This window comes from Vombatus ursinus, unplaced genomic scaffold (genome assembly GCF_900497805.2).
Source record: "Vombatus ursinus unplaced genomic scaffold, bare-nosed wombat genome assembly UNPS02014807.1, whole genome shotgun sequence".
In the NCBI taxonomy this organism is placed as follows: Eukaryota; Metazoa; Chordata; class Mammalia; order Diprotodontia; family Vombatidae; genus Vombatus; species Vombatus ursinus.
Genome location: NW_020954585.1, coordinates 16,921,517 through 16,943,974, shown reverse-complemented (window position 1 = coordinate 16,943,974; position 22,458 = coordinate 16,921,517). Strand labels below are relative to the sequence as shown.

Here is a 22,458-nt window from a genome sequence, read left to right as displayed (position 1 = left end):
ACTATATTGCCATGTTCTAATTTTTAGACACTTTACTCCCTCACTTCCTCTGCCCTCTATAAAGGTATGAGAAAAGAAAAAGAAATAGGTAGGTAAGGTTCCCATTAGTTGAACTATTTAGCTATTTTTGTAATCTAAGCAAGGAAGGGTAATTCCCCTACCATCATCACTTTTGCTAATATAGTCACTGAAGGCCCAGAATATAATTATAAGGTGTGAAGAAATGTAAAAGGTATATTAAGTTTTCCTACACCCCACAATAATATGTAAAGAAGTTCCTTTGTAAACATCCAGGGCTTTGGCCACTGGATGAAGGGAACTGATACCACATAAGAAATAGAGCAATTGACTCAATCGGACATGTTACATAAAAAAGCAAGCCATCTAGCAGTTTGAGTTTGAGTGTGGGAGAGAATAGAAACAAGGGTCATGAACCATACATCTTTGAAGGGGAGCTACCAAACCAGTAGGAGATACTGAATCTAACAGTGAATAGTGGTAGATATTACAGACACAGACACAGAGAGATAGTCATCCAGGGAAGGAAAGAAGCTTTGAAGAATGGGACCTCTAGCAGGAGGGAACAGAGCTGGCTATGGAGAAGAACCTGTGAGCACAGATGGGCAACACTCCCAGCAGAGATGCTGAGCTGCGGGGGGAGTGGATAAGGACTCTCTGAAGAGGGAAGGGACTTCCAGGTTTTGTAGTACCAGGAGTTGTGAGTTGCCTTTGCCACATATTTATACTATACATGCACCTCATTACCTTTATACTTTAAATTTGACTTACCACCTTATGAATCCTTATGTAGAGTTTTTATTCTCCAACTAGATAACAAGTAATGTAAAAGGAGGGACTATGTTTTACATTTGTTTTTCTTATAGTGCCTGGCGCCTTGCACTTAGTAGGTGCTCAGTAAATGTACGCTGACTGACAGCAGTTTCATCTATGGTGAAATTCCACAGTATCAACACAAAGAGAGGACTGTCATTTTATTTTATTTTAAGGCAACTGGGGTTAAGTGTCTTGCCCAGGGTCACACAGCTAGTAAGTGTCAAGTGGTTGGTCTGAGGCTAGATTTGAACTCAGGTCCTCCTGACTTCAGGGCTGGTGCTCTATCCGCTGTGCCACCTAGCTGCCCCAAGGACTGTCATTTTAAAAAGAGCTATGAGAAGAGTCATATGAAGATAGCAGTTGCTATCTTTAGATAGAAGGTGTAAATACATTTTTTCCCATTTTTGCCTACAAATGTAAATCAATAGAATGCCATCTACAATGCAACACTTTCTATTCAGGTCATTACAATTCTAAAAGCAATTATAATACAGCTATTATAAAACCTAGGAGTAAACAGAAATCTCAGTGTAGTTTTTACTGCAGGTTGATAGGGAAAATAATTGCTTTAAACAAGGAAATCTGAATTAAATTTCAAATTTCAAACATTGTTAGTAAATAAGCTTCACAGTTTACAGTACTTTTGCTCTCAGAGAATAAGCAGGCAACTGTTTTATGATATTGCACATTATGATTGTATCTTACCAAAGCAAAGCAAGGGCTATTTGCAAATCTTAGAGAACTGGATTATTGTGTACTTCTGTCTTCAAACATAAATTCAATCATCTACAAGATATGAGTCAGCATTTTTAAGTATGAAATGCACACAGAATTTTGAGTTACACAGTGTTGCCCTTAATTAAAACTGCCTGTTTATAGATAGAACAATTATAGTGGCATTTTTATTTTTAAGTAAGACAATTCAGAAGCTGTAGCAAGATGGCTGAGTAAGAGCTTGTGGCTAAGATCAGCTCTCCCTTTATTACCTCAGAGCAGTAAGAAATGCAGCAAATAAACTAAAAGCAACAACAACTGAAAGAAAAAAAAAGGAGGACCCCCATAGAAAAGTCAACAGAAGAAATGAGTAAGCTAAAAAAGGTCACCTAAAATCAATAAATACAATGGAGTAAAAGAATGCAAGGAAAAACTTATAGAAGTGAATACTATGATTATTATAACTAGAATCCCCCAAAAGAGAATGGAACAACCACAAGGACCCCCAGAGTCACTAAAAAGCTTAATTAGAAATTAAAGGAAGCAAAGTTGGAACTTTAAAAAAAAATTGAAAAGTGAATCAATGTTATAGAACAGAAGTTTGACATTTTTTAATGAAACAGTAGACACCCTGAAGCACAGAATGGAAAAGATAAGACTCAAAACTCAGACATGCAACAAGAAATATTAGAATGAAGACAAAAAGCAGTAATATTACATGTGAAGAGGCCTTGACAAAACAAAGCGACTGCTTTTGAAGTCATAGTACTTTAACATTCAAATTATCATAGGAATATTTTATAGAATTATATGAAATAATAACATTCATTTGGAGAAACAAAAGACCAAAACTATCAGTGCAAATAATGAAAAAAACAAACAGTTAAAAAAAAGGAGCTTTGTGCTGTCAGTATTCAGGCTATATTACAAAAGAAATACTAAATTATCAAAATCACCTAGTATTGGATAAAAATAGAAAAATGGGTTAATGGAAAATAATTGGTATTCAAGACCTAGAAACAAATGTGCATACCTATCTAGTATTAAATAAAAGTGAGAACACAAACTATTGGGAAAAACACTATTTGTCAAGAACTACTGAGAAAACTTGAAATAAGTCTGAAAGATAGGCTGAGAGGGTTACACTAGTACTTTATGTCATACATCTATAATTTCTATATAGGTAAATGTTGCAATTATTAAAAAAATCAAACCACAAAAATATAGCAGAGAAGGAAAAAGATATATAATAACAATGTACAGTGAAATAATTTGTAATAGAGGATAGAAGAGATTATAAAAACCAAAACAGACAATTTTGTACAAATAAAAACCACTTTTACATAAAACCAATGATGCTAAAAAGAAAAAGATATAGTGAGAAATATCTTTGCATGAAATATCTCAGAATAGTCTCATATTCAGAATGTAGAAGTAATTGTCATAAATCTGCATCCTTAAGAACCATTTCCCATATGCTCAAAGGGCTATAAATACATGCATACTCTTTGACCCAGCAATAGCACTTCTAAGGCATACAAATGGGAAAAGGACCCCCATGTAAAAAATATTTATAGCAGCTCTTTCTGTGGTGGCAAAGAATTGGAAATTGAGAGGATGTCCATCAATTGGGGAATGGCTGAACAAGTTGTGGTAATATGAATGTAATGGAATACTACTGTGCTGTAAGAAATGATGAGCAAGCAGACTTCAAAAAAACCTGGAAAAACTTGTATGAACTGATGCTGAGTGAAGTGAGCAGAACCAGGAGAACGTTGTATGTACTAACAGTCACATTGTGTGATGGCTAACTTTGATAGATTTAGTTCTTCTCAGCAATGTAAGGATCTAAGACATCTCCAAAAGTCTCATGATGGAAAATGCTATCCACATCCAGAGAAAGAACTATGGAGTTTGAATGTAGATTGAAGTATTCAATTTGCTTTTTTTTTTCTGTTTTGTTTTGTTTCTTCTTTTTTGTGGTTCCTCCTATTGGTTCTAATTCTTCTTTACAACATGACTAATACGAAAATATGTATAATAGGAATGTATACGTAGACCCTAAAACAAATTGTATGCTGTCTTGGGGAGGGAAGCAGGGAAGGAAGGAGGGGGAGAAAATTTAAAACTCAAAAGCTTATGGAAGTGATTGTTGAAAACTAAAAATACATTAATTAAACTTAAAAAAAAAGAACCATTTCTTAATAAAGTGGGCAAAGGAGAAGAAAGTTTTCAAAAGAAAAATCACAAACTATCCAACCATTAACTGAAAAAATTTTTTAAATAATTAATAATTAAAGAAATGCAAATTAAAACAATCCTGGGATGTGTAGAGATGTTAAAGGATGGGAAAACGCATTTTTGGAAGGGAAGAAAGGCATGATAATTGGTTCAATTATTGTGGAAAACAATTTGGAATTATGCAAAGTTACTGTTATTCATTACTTTGACCCAGTGATCCTACTATATATCCCAAAGAGGTTATGAACAGAAAGAAGTCATCAATATGCACATAAAAATTCATAGCTTTTTTTTTGCAACAAAATGCTGTAAACAATGTTTGTTTAACAAAGGCAGTAAGATGAGAAGTTTTGTTCTAGGACATTGAAATTTAGAGGATGTTGACAGAATTTTACTCTCCCAGCATGTTATGAATAAGGGAGCACCTAGCTAGCAAGAATTGGTTAAAATGGGAAACTACTAGAAATCACTGTTTTTTGGTTTTCCACTTTAACCAGTTAGAGAATATAATAGATGGAGAAGACTGGACTTGGGGTTGGGGACTTGACTCTTTATTGCCTTAGATATTTACTGGTTATATGACACTGGACAAGTTACTGTAAAAAAAAAAAACATTTCTCTGTGCCTTTATTTGTAAAAATGGGGTTAATGATAGTACCTAACTCTTAAGGTTATAAAGAGCTTTACAAACATTAAAGTGCTGCATAATTATTACCTATTATTATGCCATTGACCCATATATATCCACTCCCTTAACTGGTCTCCACTTTAACTATTACAGTGCTCTTCTGGGTCCCTGATATCTGCCACAAACCACCAGTTCACTTATATCATGTCCCAGGGCAGAGGGAGGTAACAGTTGCTGTGGCCCCCTTGCTCCCAACTAGAGTTGGAGGATCTAAGAGTCATTGGTGTAGCACTGAAGTATAAGATGGAGTGTCCAGAGGACAGACTGTCCCTTCTCTGGCATACCTATAAACAACTGGGGCAGTCCATTCTTGAAGCATCCCCAGCCTGAGATAAGTGTGATCTAAGTTACCGGAGCTGTCATGAAACATAGGCCAAAGAGCCTTATGGGTACATGAGTAAGGGGCTGCATTGCAGCTACAATGGATGTGAAGGCCAGCACACCCCCACACCAAAGGCTTTACCACAACAAAAGTAAGCTCCTCTCTAGCCTGGCCTTACCAAGCTCCTTTCTCTTAGATACAGGACACTCCAGAAGCAACTCATTTGTCCCGGGGTCTGAAGAAAACTGATATAATGCTGCATCATATTGATCTGAAATCCATCCTTTTCCCTATTTGGTCAGATCCCACTTTTTTCAGTCTAAATTTACCAGGCCATTTCTGAAGGGCTTGATCTAGTAAAATGATCACTCCTAGCCCCTAAAGCATACCTAGTTGATCAGCGTGGGCTGGGCCCCTCCCAAGCGGGATCTTTGCCTCTCTTTACCTCATGAACAGAGAACTAGCTTGGTCTAGGCCCATTCAGGAGATAAGTCCCTTGTCCTTGCTTTCCCTTTATCAAAATTGGGGGTGACTTGACCTTCAAGGGGGAGACCAAACCAGGGGAAACCTGAATAAGATGACTTTTGTTTTCCTAGCTAAGACTACTAAAGACAGCTGGGTCTCAAAAAGCAACTAGCATTTCTTTAGTGTCAGAGAGGGGCATAATCAGCCACATCTGAATGCCAGCCCACTTTCGCCAGCAGCAGACTAATCCTATCACTTGAGGATTAGTCCTGCCCTCCCCCCGCACAGGGTTAAGTGACTTGCCCATTTGGACAGCCAAGACTGGCGTGAACTGAAATGCTAGAAATCTCATTCCTCTATTAAGAAAGGCAGCCCCAGTGCAATGAAGTAATGGGAAGAGCTGAGAACTCTTAATCTACCTCCTCATTAAAATGTCTACCAATTGGGATTGCCTTGCCTTTGCCAGGGGATATCCAAAGATGTACTATCAAGCCATCAGAAGGAAGACACTCCTAGGTTTTTTTTTTTAAAAAGGCAATTGGGGTTAAGTGACTTGCCAAGGGTCACACAGCTAGTGAGTGTCAAGTGTTTGGCCTGAGGCCAGATTTGAACTCAGGTCCTCCTGACTTCAGGATAGATGCTCTATCCACTGCACCACCTAGCTGCCCCTACTCCTAGGTTTTTAAAAGACCCTGTCTACCTTCACTCAGAGTCTGTGGACATCAACAGAAGGCCACTGGTCCAATTTCTTTGCTACTGCTAGACTAATAAATTGATCATGCTCAGATCCCTGGTTTGCTGCTGAAGTGCCAGTGTGACCCATTTTAATAATAGTATGTGCATCACTGTTATGAACATGTTAATTTACCCTGGAGAAAACTGCATCTCAGCATCATTTTTACTCACTACAGGTCTCTGTCCCTGAGTGGAAGTGTCCATGAGGCAGTCTGTCCTGAGTTTTGAGGTATCCCAAGGAGCTTTCTTCCCTTCCTTCCAACAAAAGTGTTTTTCTTAAAAAGATAAGCAGCTAGGTGGTGCAGTGTATAGAGCACTGGCCCTGGAGTCAGGAGGACCTGAGATCAAATCTGGCCTCAGGCCAAACACTTGACACTTACTAGCTGTGTGACCCTGGGCAAGTCACTTAACCCCAATTGTCTCACCAAAAAAAAAAAAAGTTAATTTGAGGGCACCTTTTGGGTTTGCCTGCAGAATCAAGGTTCTTAGTTATAGCTACGAATGAATTCACCTTTGAAGTGGAAGACAGCCAATATCTAATCATATATGACCATGCTATTATTTTTTATTGTCATCTCATTCTCACCTTTTTTGATAGAGTTCAGAAATAGTCTGAGGACAAGTTACTATCTTGGTATCATTCTTTCATATATGTGTGTAGATAGATATAGATATACAACACTTACACAGTGTGTATGTACATATATGTATATATGTGTGTCAATGAACATAAAATTTTATTATATATAATAAAAGAATAATACCACATAATGTTCTTTTATTATATGTATTCTTTTATGTGTACAATAAAATAATAGTACTATGTATTTTTGTTACTGTCATTTTTCAGTCATGTCTGACTCTTTGTGACCCATTTGGCATTTTCTTGGCAAAGATACTGGAGTGGTTTGGGATTTCCTTCTCCAGCTCATTTTATAGATGGGGAAACTGAGGCAAACAGGGTTAAGTGACTTGCCCATTTGGACAGCTAAGACTGGAGTGGAATTGAAGCACTAGAACTCTCATTCCTGAGACAGGCAGCCCCAGTGCAATGAACAGCCCTAGTGCAATGAACCCAAGGAAAACTATGAGGGCAGGTAAAGGACAGTAAAAGGAGGTCACCAACCTTGGTGGCCACTGACTTGTGGTGCCTGGCTAGCTGCTGTAGTAGGCATATGTTTTGTGAACTAAAATTATCACTTTTAAAAAACAGAATTAGAGGAGGCAGCTAGGTGGCGTAGTGTACAGAGTACCGGCCCTGGAGTCAGGAGGACCTGAGTTCAAATCGGCCTTAGACCAAACACTTCACACTTACTAGCTGTGTGACCGTGGGCAAGTCACTTAACCCCATTGCCTATCAAAAACACAAAACAAAACAAAAAAACAGAATTAGAGCATTGGGACATTGGCACATCTTCTATTGACTTGCTGGAAAGCATCCTTAGGACAAAACCAATCACAGGCAGGAAGACAGGGATAACACATATTTTATTTTGTTCCCATATGGTTTCAATCACCTCTATATATTGAAAGCTTTTCCATCTCAAGTAGTCGGGAGACTATGAGTATTCGGCATGAGAACATTTATTTTAAAAATTATTGTGAAATTCTTACCGATCAATATTATATCTGGGTTTTTGTGGGAAACAGTTCTATCTGTAATGATGTTGTTATTCCAGTGTAGTTTGTCTACTGAATCCTCAAGGATATTTTGGGGGATCTGTATTCATTGAGGATTTATTGTCACTTAGTTTCTTTCTTCTTTTCCTTTTTTTTTTTTTGCAAGGCAATCAAGGTCGAGTGACTTGTCTAGGGTCACACAGTTGGTGAGTGTTATGTGTCTAAGGTCACATTTGAACTCAGGTCCTCCTGAATCCAGGGCCAGTTGTCTATCCACTGCACTACCCAGCTGCCCCAATGTCAATTAGTTTCTAAAGGACAGTGAGTTTCTGGTGTATATCTATCCTATTGATTGTGTTCTATCTAGTAGATGACTAAATTTTTGCATCTTTCTGTGATAAATTGCACATTTTCCATCATTTCTTTGCATAATCTCTGCTGATCAATAAGTTTGGACTCTTTAAGGATAATCTTTCTGTAATCATTATGATTAATTATCTTTATTACATGTTATAAGAAATTTTTCCATTTTTATTTTTTAAAAATTTGAAACATTGCACTTTTAAAAAATATACTTGCCTATATTTTAAATACATTTTTCAAACATTTTCATCTCTATGTTGTCATAAGAAATGTGCAAAAAAGAAAATAAAAATGAAATTAATTCATAGCAAAACTGTCAATTGAACATATTTTTGTTGTGACTATTTATCTGTTAATAGGTTGAGCTGAACAATAAACATTTTATTATCCAGTCCCCCAATATTCAAGCAGAAGGCTCTACCAGATGACTGAACAGGTTGTCTGCCATCTGTGACCACTGGACAGATTTTTCTGTGCATTAAGTGAACTGAATGGAAGTATGTGAACTATAAGTTGCTACAAAAAGAATGCCTTATAAAGATTTCTGATGTTTCATAGTGACATTTAGGATAAATTAAGAACAAATGGTATCTGTTTTATTCAACTCATAAGTCATTTCTTAATCATCCCATAATTTTTTTTTAAAGACTTTACTTCCCTTAGGACAAAGTCTTGAAAAGAGAAGTGTGTGTCTGTAAATCATATGTCAATAATGAAAGACTTATTTGTAAAGTTCACTTTTTGAACTCCTGCAAGCTGCAAAATGGAGTTTATAGGCTTGTGATCTAGTCTATTCTTATCAAGGTGTATAAAATGGATGTTGTTACCTGGAACAGAAGAATAAAAATGGAGTTAGTAACATAAAGTATATTTGCTAGATTTATTATTAACAGTAGAATGAAAGGAGCTTTTAGGTTTCTAATTAATTGCTCTAAAGAGACAAATTAATCACCTGGATTATAGAATATTCCCTATATCTTGCTCTAATAAATTTTAATTACAGCAACAAAGCAGGCAAAGGAATAGCGTTAAGTGAGAGTGATATATGACCCTTTAAAAGGTCCCACGGGAAAGATCCTTGAGTTATAACCTTCTGTTAGGTTTTTATCCTTTATTATGCAAATCAAATCAAATGCCTGGTCAGATTGAATGGCAGAATATAGGGATGACATACAGGGGTTTTAAACCATTCTGGCTTCTGAAATAGTTGAGTAAATAATTCATTTTTAAAGTTCCACTCCAAAACACTAATTTGATGGAATATTTACATTGCAGGCATGGCACGAAAGATTTTTGGAGGTCAAGGGGATTAAAACAATCAGGCACAAAACCTCTAGGTCTCCTTTACTCAAGAACCTAAAGGCACTGCTTTTGTTTAGCATTTAAAGCCCTTCACAGTCTGACTCCATCCTACCTTTCTGGGCTGCTTGAGTCAACCGTAATACTTAGTATTGTTCCCCTAGATACCAACTCCTACCTCAGTGGCTTTGCGTGTGCTGATCTCCACGTCTGGAATGTTCTCCCTCCTTATCTCTCTTGGAACTTTTTTGCTCCCTTCCAGGTCCACGTTAAGTGTTACCTCCTTCAAGAAACCTTTCCAGATTCCCCTAGGTGGTTAACTGTTCCTCCCCTATCTTGCAAATCATTGTATTCAATATTACTTATCTGTGTAGAATGTAAGCTCCTTGAAGGCAAGTACTATCTCAGTTATTTGTATTCTAAGCACCTAGCACAGTGCCTCAATAATAAAGGCCTGCTAGTTAACTGACAGAATAAAAATTTATATCCTATGTTCCATTTCCATAAAACTAAACTAATTATACAGGAGCCCTGAAACGCAGTATTTGAATTTATATCAGATTAAATTGTCTTATATAACTTTATCCCATTATAATCACTCCATTGTAACTACTTTTAAATGATGAGTGAAAATGCTATATTAGTCATGTTGCAGAAATGCATGGATAATCACATGCAGTTAGTTCTGTCTCAAAATGGCTTTTGTTTGTTGTTAGGTTCTTTAATAATGTTTCTCCTAGTTAGTACTAAAGCCAGGTAGATGCCATAGTGAATAGAGCATTGTAACTAGAGTCAAGAATACCTGAGTTCACATCCTAACTCAGGCACTTACTAGCACTGTAAAATGGGGATAATTATAAGTTCAATTCAGTCATTTTTCAGTCGTCTCTGACTCTCTGCGACCCCGTTTGGTGTTTTCTTGGCAAGGATGCTGGAGTTGTTTATCATTCTCTTCTTCAGCTTATTTTAAAGAGGAGGAACTGAGGAGAATACGGTTAAGTGGCCCTGACTCCAGTGCTCTGTCCACTGCGACATCTAGCTGCAGGGATAATTATAAATAATGCCTACCACCTAAGGTTGTTGTGAGGATTACATACATATACATATACATATACACATACACACACATATCTATAAATATAAATATATGACTTTGAAAACCTTAAGGCGATATGTAAATGCTATTACTATTACTAATGATCTCTTTATGGCCTTGTGGAGGAATGCTGAAACAGTGGGGTTCAACACAAATAATATTGGATTTGGAGCTAGCGGACATGGGTCTAAATCTTGCCTTGTTTACCACCTATGTGACTTGGGGCCAGTGACTTAACTACTGTGGCAGTTTCCTCATCTATAAACTGAGAGGGAGCTTTTACAAGATAATTTTTTAAGGTCACTGCCTGCTCTAAAATTTGTGATTCTCTATATATGCCACCTGAGTTTGGTTATACACAAATGAAGTTTTATTTCTGTTGTCCTAACTGTATTGCCATTAGGCTACGGAGAGGAAATATTAATTAAAAAAGCCATTCCAGTTCTGAGATGGAAGATCTGATTAAAGAAAGAAGCCCTTACAAGGCAACTGGGGGGGTGGTGTAGTTCCTGCTGCTGGGAGGTGCTATGGCTGGTGTATGTAACTTGTGTTTGGGAATTTTGAGTTGCACTAAGTTTGGCACCAAACGGTGAGCAGCTGGGAGGGGAAGGCCACCAGGCTGCCTAAGGAAGGGAGAACTGGCCCAGGTTGGAAAAACGCCGCTGGTTAAAGCTTCTCTGCCAATCAGTAATGGGATTGGCCACTGTATTTCTTAGTCTGATGAGATAGGAAGACCTGGTCTCAAAAAAATGGGGAAAAAGAGGCTGGCGGAATTTATTCTTTGTCTTCTAGTTTCTGCTGTAATAATAAGACCAAGTGTCCATATGTGAATCAGACCTTGTGTTGAACATAAAAATGGGGGAGCAATGGAGATCAGATAACATAATAGACTGGCTTTCAATCTTCCAGCTGTTTATGAAAATAGCCAAAAGGAATAACTTTTTTTAGTCAAAATGCTAAATGAACTTAAAAATATGAATTCCTTTAAAAGAGAGGCAGCTTGGTGAAGCCAATAGAAAAACATCTCAAAGCCAGGAAGTTCAAGTCCCACTTCTGACACATGTTGGCTATGTGACCCTGGGCAAGTCACTTAATCTTTGAGTTCTCCAGGCAACTCTCTGTGACGAGGGCTCTTAACCTGAAGCCTATGAACTTGTTTTTAAAAAAATAATCTGATAACTCTATTTCAACATAATTCGTTTCCTTTGTAATCTGATGTATTTTAATTTTGAATTTAAAAGCGTTACTCTGGGGGCAGCTAGGTGGCGCAGTGGATAGAGCACTGGCCCTGGATTCAGGAGGACCTGAGTTCAAATCCAGCCTCAGACACATAACACTTACTAGCTGTGTGATCCTGGGCAAGTCACTTAACTCCATTGCCAAAATAAATAAGTATAATAAAATAAAAAATAAAAACATTACTCTGAAGAGCTCCATTGGTTTCATCAGTCTGCCAAACGAATCCAGGACAGAAAAAAATTAAGCACCCTCGTGTAAGACAAACTGCAGAGATGACATTGACCTTGCAGTGGCAGAGAGAATCTTCTACGTTGCTAAAATCACAGGTCCTTCAAAAGTACTTCCTTTCTTTGAACATTTGTAACTTAAAAAGTTTTATGTCTAATTGCACAAGTGGGAAGGGCTTGCTTGGCACCTTTTGTAAAGAAAAAAAATAGGGGAATTTTGTTGTTTTATTGTAAATATTGGGAATAATGCTGTGAAGTTTGTGTGGCCTAGTTCACTCAGTACCAAATAAAAACTTGCAGTCTCACATGTTTCAGCATTTCTGTTGCTGCTTTCTGACTCCAAACAATAATAATAGTAACTAGTATTTATATATAGAGCTTTAAAGTTTGCTATGAGTTTTACAAATAGCAGATTTTATATTTTACAAATAGCAAATAGGAGAATAAACTACCCAAGAGGTAGGCATTATTATCATACTCATTTTACATATGTGTAAATTGAGACTGAGGGAGGTTAAATGGCTTGTTCAAGATCACAGAACTGGTAAGCATCTGAAATCAAATCTGAACTCAGCTCTTCCAGACCCCAGGTCCAGTACTCTATCCACTGCACCAGCTAGCTGCTTCTAATAGGACACTTCACAAATACATGCTTAGTTTTATAAGGTGTGAAATAAATTCTAAACTTTCTGTTGATCAAAAAATAAGGTTGGTCTTCATCCTGTGGTGAAAAGAGTGCTGGATTTTAAGTCAGAGTACCTAGGTTCAAATCCCAGTTTTGCATGACACTAATTGGATGACCTTGGACAAGTTACTTAACTAACCACTCTGGGCCTCAGTTTCCACATCTGTTAAATGTAGAGGTTAAATTACATTAAATTAAAAAAGATGATCTGTAAGCTTCTACCTCTAAATCAATGGGGACTCACCATTTTCCATTAGCAGCTCTACTTGCTTGTGACTCCATGGAACATGGAGTCAAAAACCTCACTCTGGATAAGCTGATAACCTGAAATCTCATCACCATGCTAAGTGACTCAGTTTTTGTTACTCAATACCTTCTCAACTCCCTTAGTTGCCTCTCCCTTCTGATATGAGGACTGAAGGGTAGAGCAAAAATTTTTTCCCAAAGCTTCCTTTAAAGAGAGCTCAGAAGTTTCAAAACTTTCCAGGTCAGCAAGTCTGCTTGGTTTTGACTCCACAGAACATCATACCCCCAACCCAGGTATTCCCTAGTGACCACTCCCTCTTTTTCAGCTTTCTTTTATGTACCAACTTCCTCTCTTAGATTGTAAGCATTGATAATAGAGGTTGTCTTTTTCTTATTTGTATCACCAGTGCCTGGCACACAGTAGGTGCATAATAAATGTTTATTCAATTTAATTATGATCCTATGAACTCTGTGGAACTGAACAATATTTTACAAAATATCTGCAAATCACTAAACTGGAATTACTTTAGTTTATCTCTTTTGCTCATCCCTACAATCTCAGTGATCTGACATTATTTGCTTTCTGAATATGGAGAGTATTACATTAAATTAGTCATCAGAAAGAAAAGCTTTTCTTTCTGATGAAAAGCCAGGGAACACATTTGAAAATGTAAAGTATTGGATAAAAAGATGAAGTCCCTAGGTTAGTCAATCAATTAATCAACCTTGCATTTTATTAAACACTTACTATGCACCAGGCAAAGCAAGAAAGATAGAAGCATTTACTATGCTGAAGAGAAGAAAAGGTGCTCAAGTTGGGAATGGCCTCTGGATTTTGATAATGTAAAGAAAAGTCACAGAGACTAGACAGCTAATTAATGAAGCTACTTGGTTTTAAAAATGAGACTTACCAGGACCTAAAATGAGCGTTCCACCTTGCTGAGCTGGATCTCCTTGAAAATCAAAGACAGGGCCAGTCACTGCTCTCCATAGGCTTTGAATGCTTCCTGAGAGTAGGTTGGATTTCACATGTGGACTCCGCACTAAAATGGTTAGCATTCATCTTTCAGTTACATTAATTCATATTTTATAAGACCTGGGTTCAAAAAATCATTAGTCTCTCTGTGGGAACACAGGCACGTCAATACACTGTTGTTGGAACTATGAACTGGTTTAATCATTCCGAATATTAATTTAGAATTATGCAAGAAATGTAACTGAGGCAGTTAGGTGGAGCAGTGGATAGAGTGATGGGCCTGGAGTCAGGAAGATTCATCTTCCTGAGTTCAAATCTGACACTTAGCTCTGTGACACTAGGCACATCACCTAAGCCTGTTTGCCCCTGTTTCCTCATTTGTAAAAAATGAGCTGGAGAAAGAAATGGCAAACCACTCCAGTATCTTCACTAAGAAAACCCCAAATGGGGTCATGAAGATTTGAACATGACTGATATACCTGAACAACAACAAAGAAATGTAATTACTCTGTTCCTACTCTTTGACCTAGCATTGCTAATACTGGGCATGTATCTGAAGGAAATCCAAAGCAGACACTAACATACAATATGGCAAAATACTAATAGAATCACTTTTTGTGATGGTGGGGGAAGTGAAACAATGCGGCTGCCCATCAATTGAGGAATGCATGAATAAACTGATCACTAATGTAATGAAATATTACTGTGTAATAAGAAGTGATGAATATGAGGAATTTATTGAAACATGGGAAATTTTTCTGGACTGACAGAGTGAAATGTGTGTAAGCAGAAAAACAGTATTCAGGTGTGGGGGATGTGAAGTTTGGATTCAGTCAAAGGGCCGCACTTGAGGACCTAGAGGGTCACATGTGGCCTCAAGGCTGCAGATTCCCCACCCTATACATAATGGTAACAACAATGTAAATGAATAAATTACTAAAAGGAAATCCGACTTTGAGGAGATGAAAACCAATAATGGTCCCAGAGAATAGATAATAAAACATATTTCCCTCTTCTCAGCAGAAAGATGGGGGAACACTGGATCCATAGCAGATTGGTCACTATACTGGTTGTTTTTGTTTTACTGTTTTCTTTGTTACAAGGGAGAATTCAATTCTAAGGTAGGGGTGGAGGGCAGCATATCTAGAAATGATGGTAATATAAAAATAAAGGGCATCAGTAGAACACAATTTTTAAGATTTAAATTAAATATAAAAACACTTTAAACCAATTTTTAGCCTCTCGTGACATCTTCCTCACAAATGTGCCAACTTACCTTACTAACCCTGCTTTCCATTTCCTGCTTATGATTTTTGCCTATAAAGTGGGTAATTATAGATCTAGCTAATTTTCTCCTCCTACTCCTGCTGTGTTGGTCATACTGGTTGTGATTTTTTTTTCTGCTCCTTGATTTGTTCGACTCCCAACTTACTCTATGACTAAGTGCCTTCTATCGTTCCCAAGTATTACTTTTTGTCTTTTATTTGTTTGCCAACTTTTTTTTCTTTTCCTGTAGTGAATTTGATTCTTTAACCTCACTCCCACACCACTGATGGAATAAAACTTCCCTCACTTTCTAAATTTTATCTCTTGATCCTTCTGCTACTCTCTTTCTTGATTTTTCCATTTATGTTTATAGCTTTTTACTCACTTCATAAGAGGATCATATAATGCCAAGCTGGAAGAGACATTCAAAATCATCCAGCTGAACCCTCTCATTATACTGATGAAGAGAAGTGAGGCCCAAAGGTGAAGTAACTTGTCCAATATCATGAAACCACTGTGGCAGAGGTGAAACTGAAATCCAAATCTCTTGACTCTAAGTTGGGTGACCATTTCACTATCCCGTACATCTGATCACTAAGCCTTTTTTTAGAAATAAGTCTATTTCTAGGGGCAGCTAGGTGGCGTAGTGGATAGAGTACTGGCCCTGGAGTCAGGAGGCCCTGAGTTCAAATCTGGCCTCAGACATGTAATACTTACTAGGGGTGTGACCCTGGGCAAGTCACTTAACCACATTGCCTAGGCAAAAAACAAGAAATAGTTCTTTTTCTAACAAGTCTTTCCCTTGATCACCCTTACTTTGTTCCCTCCTTTGTCCTTGATTGCCTAGGATTTGAGAGTGCAGTCCTGCAGAGGTTATTATATATGAAAGACTCAATTTACTTTTATTTTTTGTTAGTCATGAGAATGAATCCTAAAATCTGAAATAGTTCTAGAAAGAAGTTCATTAGGTTGTTTGGCAGGCAGAGAGGCAGAAAGAAGAGCTGGCTCCCTCCTTGAGCATCTGTGAGGTCACATTATAGAAAGCCCAGACAAGGGTATAAAGGACATGTGTCTGTCTGGCCTCACATGGGCAGTAGGAAGTCTCTAGAGGAGCAGTTTGAGATGTACATCAGCTGGTAGGTTAATCTAATTTTGTGGACCCAAAACACAAGCTTTGGGTAGAACCAAAACAAGACCTGAGCAAACCCTGAACAAGCACTGGGTGGTATCTAAACATTCCTTATAGCCATCCAGCTTCCTTGAGTGTGAGGGTCAGCCTGACCTCTACAGTAATCTTTTGGTTACACAATTTTCTAGCCACATAAAGCTGTTTGAATAATATTAATAAATGACAAATAACAAATATTTTCTCCACACTTTTTTTTCACACACAGAACTTTTGGTGAGGCAATTGGGGTTAAGTGACTTGCCCAGAGTCACACAGTGAGTGTTATGTGTCTGAGGTTGGATTTGGACTCAGGTACTCCTGAACCCAAGGCCAGTGCTCTATCCACTGCGCCACCTAGCTGCACCTCTTCCCCCCCCCCCCGAACTTTTTTCATAGAACAAAATTGATATGTAGCTCTCATCCAATCCAACTCCATACATCCACCCTAGACTGGATTTTACTGCTTTAGAGGTCTGGTACCTCTTGTGTTTTCAAAGAGGGCCAAAGGAAGGTAATTCTAGAACCTCTTTTGGTTACTGATTCTGGTATTTAATAATCCTGTTTGTCAGTCAGTTACAGTTCTAATTGGTCTACTTTCATTCACTTATGTATAAAATTTCTCATATTCACCACTTTTCAAACCATTCTCCTTTTGCAGTTAACTGCTTTCTTTATCTCAATTCTTCTCACTCTCTTAACTTTATCTAAATCAAAATTTTACTTTTGTAACTCCTGTCTAACAAGCAGAATGCTTTGTATTCAATTCTGAGATGTATATCTTTTTTGTTTTTCGCTGAGTGAAAAAAAGGCCACTTTTTCCTATTAGGAGTTAATAAGAAACAAGAGAATTTAACAGAATCATAGGCTCATAGATTTGGTATTGGGAAAAAACTCTAGAGGTCATCTTGTTTAACACCCTTATCTTACACATAATGAAACTGAGGTGAAGAAAATATAAGTGACTTGTACTAAGGCACATAAGTGTCAAGCAGCAGGGTGAGGATTCAAATTAGGGTCCTCTTAATCTAAATTCCTTATGCCATACTTCCTTTATAAGTACAGAGTGGGGTGACTGATTTATTCAATCAAGTGAGCTCACTTAAAGTAAGTGATAAGATGCTCAATCAATCTCAATCACAGGCTTTAAACTAAGTGCTAAAAATACTTGGAAATGGAATTACATTGCACAGGAAGAAAGCTTTGGATAGGTCAGAGAGAACTGGTCATGCTCCTGGAGTCATCCATCTAGATAAATTGTCATGCTAGTTTTAAACTAGAGTCACTGGAGAGTTTGAAACAAGTGTGGCTTTCCAATAAGACCCCTGAAAAGTAGCGCCCTGGGGATGGAGTGGGAAGGAGAGGCCTCTGGCTTCAGCTTTCGCTAGTTCTTCTTCCTCCCTCCTTCCCCCAACACTGGCCAGAAGAGGACATGGTGAGTTTCAAAGGGTCCAGAGGACTCTGGATTTCCCAGTTTCCTATTAGTGTCCTAGCAGCCAAAGACAAACCGGACAGAGATTTATAGCTCTATAAGGAGCCTAGCAAAGAACCCATATCATGCCTAAGGGAAATTTCTTGAGCACCCCACAAATGGAATAAGAAAACTTCCAACATCTAAGAGCTGAGAATTACTCCTTTGCCACATGTACTGTTTATGTTTAAGCCTACTTTCCTGGGGACTCTGCATGTACTTATATGAGAGTGCCTTTGTGGGGATGTCTTCTACCAACTCTTCTCACTTTTAAAATACTCCTTTCTTAAAAGTTAATTGTCTGAAATGGTTCTTAACTGATAACATTGGGGTGAAGCACATTAGTGGAAGCTCAAAACAATGGCATTAGATAATCACCCTCAATTCAGGGGTCCCACTAGGGTCTTGAGGGGCAGATATAGCCTTCCTCTAGGACAGTGTGAGTTGAGATAGGATCCTCAAAGCTTCTATGGGCTGCATAAACAATTAGCAGAAACAAATTTAGAAAAATCTCTGCATAGTGGGGGGTGGTGATAAAGGGTACCCCTGGTCAACTGAATCCCCCTCCCATCCTAATCCACCTGATAAAATTACAGGGTGTGGATCTTTATCAGAAAGGGACACATCCCATAGAACTTGATATGTGTTCTGTCTCTTTGCTGAGTGACATGCACTTTGCTGGAATGACACAGAAACTCCTGATTGGTCCCCTGAGACTCGAGGCTGCCCTGAAAGTGAGGAGGAACTGCCTATTTTGGTCTATAAGATGAATGAGGAACAATATCTCTGTCTCTCTTTTGGATCCTTCTCTTTTCAGACTCTTCCAACACTCTCTCACTTGTAGCAGGGGGAGGGGAGGGGAGGGGAGGAAGAAGTTTTTTCTGTCTTGAATCCCCTGCCTCATTCCCCAGTGGCAAGGGAACCTACAAACACATAGCAGAAATAATGTGTACTAGTCCATGAGACTGGACTTCAAGACCCTTCTCTTTCCTTTCCTGAGCACAGGAAATCGGCATTCTGAGAAATGGACCATTTTTCAACCTTGCCAGTTACCTACCTCACAGGTTACTGAGTTTAAGATTAGGCTATCAGTGAACCAGAGAGTGAGGAACTTCTCAAAGGAGAATATGGACATCACCAGGATCATCCCAGAGATAAGGAACTAAAGAAAACCATGTCCTGGGTGGCCAGAAGATCTGGCCTTTCTGAGTGACTCAGACAGTGAAAGTCTGAGGTGAAAGTTAAATCTCCCTCGGCAGTTCTTCAAAGTTGCCATTAACTTCCATGGGAAATAGAATGAATAGCATTTGAAATGTGTTATGCTGTTGTTGGTATTTTTTCATGTGTGCTGTTCAATCCTTTGTATCTTAAATATTTTCTGAGACAAAGGATATAAACAAACAGCTGTCTTAGACTGAATCTCCATATTGTACATAAACTGTCTTTTCTAGAAGATATTCTATGACCTTAATCATTGTTTTAGAAATTTCCTTCAAGTTCTACTCCAGGATGAAGACAGAGCCAGACACAGGAAAATCTGACTCTCTTCCCAGATAAATTGGTCTGTGTGAGGACAGAGCTGGGGCCCCTTATGAAAGGGGGTATCCTGGACCATGGAGGATATCTGTTATCTTTCAACCTTTACATATTTACTATAGGAATCACTCTTAGTTTAGGCAGAAACTAAGTCAAACTGAACAGTTCACACCTAACTTATCTGTAAAATGAAGGAGTTGGATTAGAGGGCCTCTGAGGACCCCTTCATTTCTGTATATGAGCCTATTATCCTAATTACACAGAGCTCTATCAATGTAGAATCTGTTAAGATTTTCAAAGAGCACAGGAATGATGCTCTCAAAATGTCATGGTCATGATTCATATGATACTCCTCCACTCACACCTACCTCTCCTCTGTCTCCCAAACCCCCTACATAATAACTACTATTTCAAGGAACTAAGATCTTAAATGAAGATTGAATAGCTAACTTGAAATAAGAAATGATTATCCTTCATAAAATGATAATTTTAAAAGCCTCTGAACAGAGGAAATAATAGAAAGGGAAGTTTTAAAAAAATAACTGCATAATACATAAAATATCTGAGAGCCAATCTGCTAAGGTACACTCAAGACTTATGTAAATACAATTATAAAACAATGTGAAGAAATAAGGAATGATTTAAATAATTGGAAGGATTGCTTCAAATTATTTGGAATAGCTCACACCAAGGTAATAAAAATGACTATGCTATTTAAATTAATCAAACTAACAAGAGGATTCTCTATATTGTACATTAACTGACTTTTCTAGAAGATATTCTATTACCTTAATCATTGTGCTAGATGAAATAACAAAACTAATCTGGATCAACAAAAATTCTAGTTTCTCAAGGCAAATCAATGTAAAAATATAATTTTATATGATACAGAAGCAATCATCAAAACTAATTTGTATTGGTTAATAATAGAAAAGTAGATCAGTAAAAGAGATTAGATAAGGAAGAATCAGAAACCAGTAAATCAATCAAACTAATTAGTGTTCAATAAATCTGAGAACATACTTTACTTAGGGAATGACTTCCTATTTGACAAGAACTGTTGGGGGGAAAAACTGGAATGAAATTTGGCAGAAATTAGGTTTAGATTAAAAACTTTTACTGCATGCCAGCACAAGCTAAAAGTAGAGATATGGCCTGAATATAAAATATCATGCCATTAAAAAATAGAAGACAATAAGATGTTCAAGGTGTTCACAACTATGACTAATGACAGAGTTCTAATCTAAACAAAGAATAAAGGTAATCACAATAAACAATTTAAATTGGACAAAAAACCCTCTAAATTTGGCAATTTAGATTATATGAAATTTTCAAATGAATACAATTCAACTAAGATAAAATTGGATGTGGTCAACTGAGAAAACTCCTTGAATCATACATCTCTAATAAGAATCATAGGATAATTGATTTAAAAAAGAAGGGACCTTAGAAGCCAAATGGCTAATTAGAAAGGGCTTAGCACAGTGTGCCTGGCACATTTGTTGTTGCTGTTGTTCAATCATGTCCAACTCTTTGTTACTTCATTTAGGGTTATTTTGGCAAAGATACTGGATGGGTTTGCCATTTCCTTCTCTAGCTCATTTTACAGCCAAGGAACTAAGGCAAACAGGGCTAAGTGACGTGCCCAGAGACACAGGGCTGGGAAGTATCTGAGGCCAGATCTGAATTCACAGAGATGAGTCTTCTTGTCTCCTGGACTGGTACTCTATCCACTGAGCAACCTAGTGGCCCACCCAGCACATAGTAAGAATTACATATAAAAGTTAGCTATTATTATTAATATTGAAGTTGTTGCTAGTAGACAGGCAGCAACTTTTTCCACTTTTGATGGAACTGTGAAATAGTCTAACCATTCTGGAAAACAATTTGGAATTACCCTTTAAAAGACACTAAAATATCCTTTCCTTTGTCTCAGAGATTCCACCTCTAAGTATAAACCCCAAAGATGTCAAAGACAGAAAATAAGGTCAAACTGCACACCAAAATATTCACAGCAGCACTTTTTGTGATAGCAAAGAACTGGAAATAAAGTAGATGTCCACTGATAGGGAAATGTTCAAAGAAATCATATATTTATATATATATGTATATATGGAATATTATATATTGTATAATACTATTACAATGTAAACAACAGTGAATATATAAAGAAATCAGAAAAGTGTGGGAAGAATTATATGAACTGATACAGAGGAAAGAGACCCCAAAAAATAAATTTGCACAATAACTACAAAAATGCAAATGAAATAAAAACAACAAAACTGAATACTGTGTAATGATAATGACCAAGCTTGACCCTGGAGAAGAGGTAAGAAAAAGCCCATCTTCAGATGCTTCTCAGAGATGGTGGACTATGGATAAGGAACACTGCATACATCTCAGGCTCAACTGATGGGTTGGTTAGTTTTGCTGAATGACTTTTTCCCTTCTTTCTTTTCTGTTTATTTACAAAACATGGCTCTCTGTGTAGGGGAGTTGGAAAGAAAAATTTGGAAATTAAGATGATGTAAAAGCAAAACATTAATAAATTTTTAGAGATCCCTGATTCATTTAAAGATCCCTGACTCACTATTAACTATTCTTTTCTCCACTATAATACATGTTTATAGATCCACAAACAAATATATTCACAAAAGGAAAATATTTATGTTTTCTACAGTAAAATGAAAGTCCCAGCAGTGTATTTACCTGATGTAGCAATTCCTTCACCTTTCCTCATTCCAAGTTTTCCATAAATTTTTCTCTCAGTGTCAACATAAATTTCATGAGAATACCCTGTCAGCTTGCAGAAAGGCTAGGAAAGAAAAAGTAAAATTAAGTCGTTCAAAAGGAAAAATATGGAAAAAGTAACACTGATTTAATTTTATTTGTAAAAATTCAACTTGCAGCCAAAAAATTTACATAACACACACATCTAATGTCTGAAAGTAAGCTGGTTTAATCTCACTTTTTCCTAAGAGGAGAGGAAGTATGGCACAGTGGATACAGTTAGGAAGAATTGGATTCCAGTCTCATCTCTGACACATAGTCTTTACCTCTAAATTCCCTAGGGGAGTATCTGAGAGATGACAAGTTATATAGAGTTGCAACTCAGCACCAGTGGAGGGAATTTCCACACTGGGAGCTCTCTACAGCAATAAAATCACAGGTTTGGACAAGAAATACAATTTCTCTTATTTACCGACTACATACCTCAATGTGTTGGAAAGATGACTGTCCAATAACTATTAGTGTGATATTAGCAGCCTT

General features: G+C 37.4%; 1 protein-coding gene across 1 annotated transcript in view; it reads right to left on the bottom strand.

Moving 5' to 3' along the window:
• Nucleotides 1-22,458, bottom strand: part of CDC14B (cell division cycle 14B) — a 148,666-nt gene that overhangs the window by 119,624 nt on the left and 6,584 nt on the right. Inside the window, exons 3-6 of the mRNA XM_027874680.1 lie at nucleotides 22,402-22,455; nucleotides 21,898-22,003; nucleotides 13,686-13,817; nucleotides 8,704-8,809 (exon numbers count right to left, since the gene is read on the bottom strand). Coding sequence (XP_027730481.1) covers nucleotides 8,704-8,809; nucleotides 13,686-13,817; nucleotides 21,898-22,003; nucleotides 22,402-22,455 — 398 coding nt within the window. The remainder of the gene's footprint in view (nucleotides 1-8,703; nucleotides 8,810-13,685; nucleotides 13,818-21,897; nucleotides 22,004-22,401; nucleotides 22,456-22,458) is intronic.